We start from the raw sequence: 10,238 nt of genomic DNA on the forward strand, positions 1-10,238 counted from the left end.
GCGCCTCCTCAATCCCTCCAGCTGGCTGTTTAGGCCTGTTTAGGGTGGTCTCCTGACAACTGGCCCCATCACTTCCAGGCTCCCCCTCCAGGATCCAGCCATGCCTGAAGCAACCTCCGGGAAGACACATAAACATAGGCCCGTCGTGTTTATGTGTGGATTTTATTAGGAATAAACTGGAGAATAATTGAGAGCTGATAGCGTTTCTATTTTCTCCTCCACTCCGGTGATGATTTCAAGCTAAACAGTCCTTGATCACCTGTGGAAGCGGAGTGCGATGAACTTTCCCCTTGGATTATATTGTCGCCATCAACATCTGGAGCTCATTGCGGCCCCAAATCATCCGGGCTTTTTCCTGTGATTCAGCTGGCACAGGAGGCCAAGGGACCTGTTTCCTGTAGCTGGATTTGTGAATGAAGTGGGAGCGGATGGCGTCAGCCCCCCCCCCAAACACTGTAACAAGAGCATGCGAGGATTCAGGGCGGATTGCATTTTAAGGTTGTTGTTTTTTTCTACGTGTACTCATGTTCCTGATTCATGACTCCTGGACTGTTAGACAACCATGGAGCGCTTATAGTATAAACCTAATCATCTGCTCCGTAAATTAATTATTCACTTTGCTATAAACTAATTATTGCGATTAATTCAGAGCCATTCATTTCTGAAATAGCAATGAATGGGCTGCCATGTCCAACCTCACCTGTCGACAGCCTAGTCAGACAATATCGTGTAAAGAATAGTGGCAAGGTTAGCAATAAACTGTGCATAAAGAGCACCATTGTTTCCCCAAATTTGCCAAAACGTTGAAAGGAAATGGAGTTCTAGGGGGGAAACGGTCAAAAGAAACCCCGGCAATGAGGGGACCATGTTCTGTTTGGATTGGGAGGTTCAGGAACCGGGAGGAATGTGGAGCGCCTAAGTGAGCAACAGAGGGGAGATTTCTTCCAGTGCAGATTGTTTTGAAAGGAATGGGTTATTATAGTTGGCCAGTTGAAGGCCCTTCAAATAGCCGTGACATCATGACGAGGCCTGGTGCTGCAGGGGACAAACAAAGGAGGGTTTGTACCTACAACCCTCCGGAGCATTCAGGGTTCCAGGAGGTGGAGAGACGACGAGGGGGTGGGCAGTTAGGAGTCACATCTGCTCTCTTTACCTGACCCAGTGGAACCTTGCGAGGTACTGGAGCGTGCCAAACGGTATTGAAACAACTTCAGCATGTGGCGAAGCAACGCCTGAAAAGTTTTTAAAGAGGAAGACCAAAAAAAAAATTAAAGAAATAAAATAAAATCTTGGCAATAATATGTTCTATGTAGCCCCACTAGTCTAAGACCTCTAGAATAGCCTTTGGATGATCCAAGATCTAAATTTTATTCTACATCAGTGGTAGGAACTTAAACTTTTCAGTAAGAATTGTACGTATCTATTCTCAAGACTTTTGGCCACATAGCCTGTCCGTTCTTGAACAATCATCTACTTAGCATCAATTTCAGACGGGGATTGTTGTGGACCCGCTCCTTTTAATTCATCACTGCCCGATTGAAAAGGTCGATACGCATCACAAACGGTCGATTGGGTTTCAGTCATTATACTTTCCGTAAAGCCGCGTCTTAACTGCGCCGCATGATGTCAGCCGGTGACATAAACTCCACAGCTGTCTCTCTTGGAATTATGCTCATGAAAAACGGATCAGATTACTTCCAAATGCTGCACCACCAGTCTGACCCCGAGCGTGCTCCCGCTATATGCACAAATGCTGAATTCACGGAGATGGCGCCAAGGAGGTGCTTGGGTGAAGCTGTCGGAGCGTCATTTGAATGGGAAATGTGGCGCCTTCTTTACTTTCACGGTACTGCACTTTACAGCGTTGCGGTATTAACAGGCCGATGGCGTGGGCTGCCATGTGAGGTGCCAACAGGGTCCTCAGGGGGCAACTTGGAGGTCTTGATCAAGGTCACTGAGGGCCTTTTTTTTCTCCATCTAATACAACCAGACTAAGGACTTGTTTGTCCTAGATCAGGGGTTAGCAACCTGCGGCTCTGGAGCCACATGTGGCTTTAGTCCCTCTCCTGTGGACCCCTGTGAATCTCTAAAAAAAAAAAAAATAAATTGTAGAAACTAGTTGTGTGTTTTTTTTGGTACATAATCATTTTAAATTTTTAGATAAAATATTCTTTAAATGAATTACTGATTTAGATTTTTTTTAATCAGTAATATTCAAAACATGCCAGAATCCCAATTTGTAACTTGTCAGAAAAGAGAGGAAAGGTAGATTCAAATGATTTTTTTAAATACCTTAACATGTCCAAAAGGGAAGATGAAAAGCATAACATTACATATAATGTTCACAAATATGCCAAAAAAGTCTGGTTTTTTTTTTAAGTCAGAAAAAAAAAAACTTCGAAAAGAAACCATAAAATGTCCCAAAAAACAAAAGAAGAAAGGCAGAAATTTGCCGTAAACTGTTTTTGGAATTGCCTAAAAAGTCAGACAATTTTTTTTTTAAACACAGAAAATAAATATACTATAAAATTTGCAAAAACAGTAAAAAATCCCCCAAATTACCATAAAATGTCCACAAAATTGCCAAAAAGGCAAAAAAGGCAGAAACAAATGTCAAAAAATAGCCATACAAGAAGAGATGCAGAAAATGACCATGATATGGTCATAAAATTGCCAAAAATGTCAGAAATTTGGCAGAAAGACTGAAATGCCTAAAAATGTATGAAAAACAAAGTATTAAAAATTTCACCAAGAAAAAAATCAAAAAACGAAAGACAAGCGGTAGAAGAAAATGAATCTCTACGTATTGGATGCTGCACATTTTTGTGTTGACTAACACTAACACACTGTTTCCGTAATGTTCAATGTTTTGCGGCTCCAGGAAGATTTTTTGTTGTTATTTTATTGGCCTAAAATGGCTCTAAAGACAGTAAAGGTTGCTGACCCCTGTCCTAGATATTTCTTTATATGCAGTAAAGCTTCACTATTGTGGGGTTAGGGGCCCAAGCCCCGATGGGAAATTTTCAAGTAATTGACATCCCTCTTAATAATTGCCTTTGGGTCGTAACCTGACTTCTGAAGAACTGTGATGCCATTTTCAGTCGACAGCCAGTGGCAAAATGCGTTTTTAATGGTATTAATTGGACATGAAATATAATGGAGATAAGTAAAGTATCCCTTTGACACTTCCACTTAATGTTTTCCTGTTGTTTCACCAGATGACTCGGGTTCTGATAGGACCAGGCCGGCTGTGTTTGATAGAGCACATCCAGACCATGGTTCTGATGGCTTGTCAGAAAAGCTCGGTAAGTCTTGCACCGTGCAACTCCATGTGAATAGGAGGCGTAATGATTTATTAGAGAAATGAGAAATTCCCTTTTTTTTGTGGTCATTAGTGCGCCCCCGCTTTACCCAGCCCGCTAAGATGAGGAAGAGAGTGATAGCCCGACCCGTGGGCAGCTCGGTGCGCCTCAAATGCACGGCCAGCGGGACGCCTCGGCCGGACATCGTATGGCTAAAGGACGACCAGCCGCTGACCGGGCAGGAGGTCGGCGAGGGCCGCCAGAACAAGTGGACCCTGACCCTGAAGAATCTGATGCCCGAGCACAGCGGCAGGTACACCTGCAGGGTGTCCAACCGGGCGGGAGAGATCAACGCTACGTATAAAGTGGAGGTCATACGTGAGTATCACAGGAGGGCTGACGTTAGTGTTAAAAGATGTTACAGTTGGGCTTCAACTGTAAATGTACAAAAGCTACACGTCTGTCGCTTACTGACACAAAAATGCTACACTCTAAAAACAGTTGGGGCAAAAATGGACCGATCCTCTACTTTGAGTCAAGAAATGGGTCTTTCAGTGTAAAACAACTCATAATTATTAGATCAGATCCTTTACTTTGATCACAGTTGATCTCCGTAATTTAGGGCTGACCCACAAATAGCAAAAATTTGCGTATAATTGACGGCAATTGTTTTTAAATTATATGCCATTATTTTACAGATCCCGCCCACTTGGTAATACATTTTCCTCCATGTGGCCCCTGAGCTAATCGGAGTTTGACAACCGTGCTAAATACAGTACTGCACAGGTGCAACGAATAATCAATAAGTGATCAAATTAATTGGTTATTATTTTTGAGAACTGATTGATTATTTGGAGAGTTTCTTTCATTTTAAATGGTGCAAATTCGTGGAATTTCAGCCTCACAGAAAATTAAATATTCTCCGATTTCTGTAGTCCTCCATGAAAGCAGACTTATTATCGTTGTGTTGAATCATTTGCAAAAGTCTGCTTTTTCTTTGGAAAACAAGTATGAACATTTTTGCATATTTTATGACATATTATGGACCAAGTTAGTAACTGAAACATAATTGATTTATGTTTGTGCATTTTTTGCTCTGTCAATTTGAAATTGAAGCATGTTTTTATTAGCTGATTTTTTTTCCCCATTAATTAACAAAATAAATGACAGCTTAATCAATTATTAAAGTAATCATTAGTTGTAACCCTACAAATTTGTGATAATATCCCAAGTTGCTTTGCAACTCCTTTAAATGAAGTGCACGGCACTGTCAAGGTCTAACACTAACAGTTCACACAAGATCGTAAAAAAAATTGTTACAAGTTGACAAATTTATTACAGAACTCAGTTCTGATATGTGCTTGAGACAAAACAAACATCCACATAATGACATGCAGATGTAGAAAGCACCAAATGAGCACTTCAAAATGCTGTGTAAGTTTTGCCGTATGAGATGCGGGAAGCGGGTGAAAATGAATTTCTTTATCCACGTTGATTTTTCACGACACGTGCCACCCCTCGCGAAAATGTGACATACATGTTGCGTAATTTTTGTGTGCAAATATGAATGTAAACTGCATAAATAAGCCTCATAATTGATTTTTTTTTTTTTTTTTACAGTGGAATTACTATAAACTTTCAAACAATCTCTGATCTACTATACGCACTCCTGACTGGTGATCAGATCTTGGCCGCATGTTGAATGAATGTGCGTAATCACGTCTATGAAAAGCACATTGAGGAAGCCTTGGGGGCGGGTTCAAGGGGCGCTTTAACTCAAAGACCCTCCGCCCAATCTGGATCTGATTAAAGGCCAGCTGCCTGCACTGTACAACCAGGAGCACAGAAAGAGAGGAAACTAATCACACATACTTATAGTGTTACATGTGCCTCTCCATCCTCTTTCAGAGTCGTAAGCCCGGGGCCATCTACAGAAAAACTGCCACTTTAAAAAAAAAAAAAAACATGTCTGTATTTGCTGTATCTGCAGAGAGGACCAACTCCAAACCGGTTCTGACGGGCACGCACCCTCTCAACACGACGGTGGACTACGGCGGCACCACGTCGTTCCAGTGCAAAGTGCGGAGCGACGTCAAGCCGGTGATCCAGTGGCTGAAGCGCGTGGAGACTAACGAGGAGAGTCGTTACAACTCCACCATCGAAGTGGGAGACCACCGCTTCGTGGTGCTGCCCACGGGGGAGGTGTGGTCGCGACCCGACGGCTCCTACCTCAACAAGCTGCTCATTACCCGCGCCAAGGAGGACGACGCCGGCATGTACATCTGCTTGGGTGCCAACACGATGGGGTACAGCTTCCGCAGCGCGTTCCTCACCGTGTTGCCAGGTGAGCGCCCGGAAATGCCGCTAACTGTCCTTCAGTCAACATTTAGCTTTGAAATGTTTTTCTCCCCTTAGTAAATTTAATCTCCGTTTAAAAACTGTATTTTATGTTTACTTAGGTTTGTCAAACATTAAATTAGAGTTTCAGAAGTCTTTATTTATTGAACCCCTCACAACATGGAAGTGGATTTGCCTTGCCACTGTCGATATATTAAAATTAGGGGAGTTCATTTAAAGTTCCTTTAACGCCACTCTTTTTTTTTTTTAACGCGCGATTAATGACCGCCCCTTACTTGAGAAGCCTATGCCGGGGGGGATTACAGTCAAAACGCAGCAGACACATCCACGTCAAAATTTTGCAGTAATTAATGTAATAATAATGCATATATTCGTGCAGACTGGGGTCAGGTTGTATTTTACAATTTTAAAAATGTGCAGAATTTCACAAGTTAGTTACTTCATGTTAAAGATTAGATAGCTCTTAATCTGAAAAGAAAAATGCAGAGCTGTCACCAAAGTTTTACAAATGCAATTGTGCCATCTAGTGGCAGAAAAATGCCCAACACAAATCAATATCACACCCAATTATTATTATTTTTTTTGCTGATTTTGACTCTTTTTCCCACTTAAGAACATGAATATTTTTTTGGTTATCTCATGTTTTAGTTGTTATAGTGGACGCTAGGATAATATGGCTGTAACGTGTTATAAATTTACCAAGCCTATATGTAACATTTTTAACATGAACATCATGCAAATCAACTTGCCCTTGTGATTGGTTAGTTAAGATCCAATCATGGACCAAAAGTGTTGACATCATCCAAAATATGCATTTCATTGGTTTAGACACGCCAATATGTCATGTCCACTGCAACCAACTATGGGTCTATTAATATGGGAAAAAAATGCACCGAGCTGTCACCAACGTCTTACAAATGCAATTATGCCATCTAGTGGCAGAAAAATTACCTCAACACAAATCAATATCACACTCGTTTTTTACAGTACAGTAGGTCTTTTTAATTTGAACAAAATTTTATGAATTATGAAATTACTGTATCAATGACTAAAAATGCAGCCATATTTCTATTAAATATTTTTTGGGTTGCAAACGGTCAGCCACTCATGAAAACGAGTTGCAGATCCCCAAACACTGCACAATAGCCCTTTGGATCAAATTGGGGGGGTGAAACTCATTTTCATAGGGTTGCTTTCTCTCAATGTGCCGTTATGTGTAATAGAGAAAATTTGCAACTGCCCATTATGAAGTTTACAATCGCATATCGATGCTACAAAAATGGCAGCAAAGCACTAGCAACTTACTTTAAACTTACTTTAGACTTAAGAATTCACAAGATGGCGCCAAAGCACCTACTTTTGGATTAGACACGGGGCTCTGGCCTGAGCATAAAAACAGCAAACTGAGTTTTAATCGAAAATGCAGAATAGAGTGTAAAAAAAACACACACTTTTTTTTTTAATCTGCGAATGTTTGATCCACAAGTCAAAATATTCTAGTTTTTTTTGTAATATCATGATACAGAGCTCGAGCATGTTCAATATGAAATGAGTTTTAATTGAATTTGGCCAGAGAATATTGAACAAAAATAAATAACTATAATTTATTATATTAAATTATAATAAATTATATTAATTAATATGATTAATACATAAATTAATTATATGGCAAAAATGTATACCAAACGTGCAAGTACATAATAATAATAATAATGAATACCTGTAGATAAAGTTGTTGGTCTCGGGCGAAGTAAAAAAATAAAAGAGGCAAGTATGTTGTATTAAAACTAATCTGAAAGGTAAAATTTATCCCAAAAAATCTGCTGAAGTCAGGTTTGAAATCACTGTGTTAAATAACTTTATTGATCAACAAACGTGAACATTTTCACTGTGCTCACTTGAACTCATCCTCTTTTACAGACACCAAGCCCCCCATCATGCCCATCTTTCCCGCCGCCTCCAGCTCGCTACCGTGGCCGGTCATCATCGGCATCCCTGCCGGAATCGTCTTCATCTTCGGCACCGTGTTGCTCTGGTTCTGCCAGAGTAGAAAGCAGTGCCCCCCTCCCGGCAGCCCCGCCGCCGCCGCCGCCGCCGCCGCCGCCGCCGCCGCCCCCCACCGGGTCCCGCCGTGTCGAGAGCGGGAGCGAGGCTGCGCCGCACCGTCGTCCGGCTCGTCCAGCCCGGACAAAGACTGCGCGAGCTCCCTGAACTACGAGGAGTACCTGGCGCAGCAGCAGCAGCAGCTCCTCCTCAACCAGGGAGGCGGAGCCAAGATCTATCCGAAAATCTACACTGACATTCACACGCACACACACTCCCACGTGGACGGCAAAGTGCATCAGCATCAACACATTCATTTCCAGTGTTAGCGAATCCCCCCCCCCCAAAAAAAAAAACTCTTTTCATGGCGGGATGTTGTCAGGGGGCAAACAACCCCAAATTGGCCAGTCATAAGACAACATGATGACATCACGACATTTGGTGCTGTCGCTTTTATTTTGTATTTTTGTGTGTGTCCAAGTTGTCAGACTCTCACGCCACTAAAGATCTGCCAGTCCTTGCCTGTGCACTTAATTTAAAAAGGACGAGGAGTTGCGTTCGCAGTGGGCACGAATGCAGCTGTTGCGGCCTGACGGAAAAGCGGCCGCAGCTCGCGTTTCATCAGCTGTCATCTTCAAAATGGTACTGGAGGTGTTCAAAAGGGCTTGTTAGGTCCTACTCAGGTTGTCCTTTTGTCAAAGACGCTTCGCGCTTTGGAATGCTGACCACTATCTGTTTTGGAATCACACTAAATGGCCAAAATATTAGGTACGCCTGCACAATCTGAGGCAATCCAATTTCACATTTCTGTCTGTGCAAGTATAATAATGCTCAATTGAATGACATTTTGACATGCGGTGCTGACCCTAAGGCATTTTTGTGAGTATAATGCCAGGTGGGCATTGGTGATATTTCCCAGCAAAAATTAGTTTTGGGGTCATTTTGTCATCAAACAAGCGAATATTAACTTTATAATTTAATATACGGAAAGCCCGCATGCAGACCTTTAACTTGAGGTGTGACTCAATGTGAGTATGTAGCAAACCATTTTTTGATAGTGTCACTCAAAATTGAGCATTATCTTTGCCCAGGCAAAAAAATAAATAAAATACATCGATTTGTGTTGAATTTAATTGTGCCTAATGTGTATCTAATAAAATGTCTGGCAAGTGTACGAATATTGTTCAAAGACTGCAAGCGGATGAGCGGAGTATGTTTCAGTGTTACCTGTTGGAAGAAAAATAACAGGTCCTTTTCATTTTCTATACCGTTAATCATATTTAGAGTTCTCAACCAATGACAGTTTGTGAAGCTCTGTTCATTTTTAATCAGACTGAGTTATGAAAACTTAATTTATTTTGATTTTTTTATGTATCAAAAGAAGTTTATTTTTCTGCGTTTTGCATTTCTATGTCATAAAATTGTAAGTATCCGTTGTGTTGTGTTTAGTATATTTGAAGTACAGTTTATTCACATGTAGTTGATTTAGTTAATTGCGTATGCAAATGGTTCTATTTTTGACAATCCCAAATGTTCTGTTATGAAATCATCTCATTTGGTGGTTTGATTAAATGAACAAAACGTGGCATCGTGTGTGTGTGCGTGCGTGTAAAATACTTGGAAAATTGATTCAGCTACTAGTTATTCTATTAAAGGAGAAGTCAAGTCAAAATATTTCTTTACAATATGTATGTGCCCTCATTAGCCTAAACACAGCATTCTGATTAATATTGTGTTTGTGGAATATAAATGAAGCAGCAAAATCCACCCATTTTTATCCATCTCAGGAGGCGGCCATTATGCCACTTGCTGCCAACTGAAAATGATATCACATTGTTTAATGCTGCATTCGAGGTAGGTGGGAAGTCGTAATACTCCCACTCGGATTGTCTCAGTTTCTGAATGTTAACAAAAATGGCTGATTCCGATAAATTGTTGTTCGGGTTTATAGCAACTCAGTTTGACCTCCAGCAAACATCCCTTCATAATTTCCTTATAAATAAAGGAATATTTCATCTTCACACAGTCAGAGACAAACAACGTTGTGTTACGTGAAGTTAGGATAACTAAATTAATATAGTAATAAATGATACAAGATAAATATGTAATCTTGTAAATTATGGTTTGCCATTCACGTGCTGTGTCTCCATCGGGGTCGCCATTGTCAAGTGACGTCAGATTGAAGCCTGTAGGTGAAGTCAGAGACCTTTATTTTTCCCACTTCCTGGTCGTAGGTCCAACAATTCCCACCTTCCTCGAATCAATGCAACATAAGGGTGCATTTTGCAAACTTCTTATGACCAAACCCAGAAAACAGATTAGTCGTGATTAATCTTTATCAGGCAGTTAAGGCATAGTGATGTCATTTTTAGTGACGGCAAGTGGCAGTACAAGACAAAATGGCCGCCACCGTGAGATTGATGAAAGCAGGTGGATTTTTCTGCTTAATTCTCCAGAATGACAATATTAATCAGAATACTTTGTTTAAACTAATGGCCGTGAGTGTATGCACGTCACAAAGACAAAGGCGGAACA

The 10,238-nt window shown here is 41.0% G+C and overlaps 1 protein-coding gene across 1 annotated transcript in view; it reads left to right on the forward strand.

Annotated features, from left to right (window-relative positions):
* LOC144042513 (fibroblast growth factor receptor-like 1) overlaps positions 1 to 9,288 on the forward strand; it is a 34,266-nt gene extending 24,978 nt beyond the window's left edge. Inside the window, exons 4-7 of the mRNA XM_077555417.1 lie at positions 3,219 to 3,305; positions 3,396 to 3,680; positions 5,293 to 5,646; positions 7,581 to 9,288. Of these exons, the coding sequence (XP_077411543.1) occupies positions 3,219 to 3,305; positions 3,396 to 3,680; positions 5,293 to 5,646; positions 7,581 to 8,032 (1,178 nt within the window). The 3' untranslated portion in view covers positions 8,033 to 9,288. The remainder of the gene's footprint in view (positions 1 to 3,218; positions 3,306 to 3,395; positions 3,681 to 5,292; positions 5,647 to 7,580) is intronic.
* Positions 9,289 to 10,238: the final 950 nt, after the last annotated feature.

Source organism: Vanacampus margaritifer, chromosome 1 (genome assembly GCF_051991255.1).
Source record: "Vanacampus margaritifer isolate UIUO_Vmar chromosome 1, RoL_Vmar_1.0, whole genome shotgun sequence".
NCBI classification, from domain to species: domain Eukaryota; kingdom Metazoa; phylum Chordata; class Actinopteri; order Syngnathiformes; family Syngnathidae; genus Vanacampus; species Vanacampus margaritifer.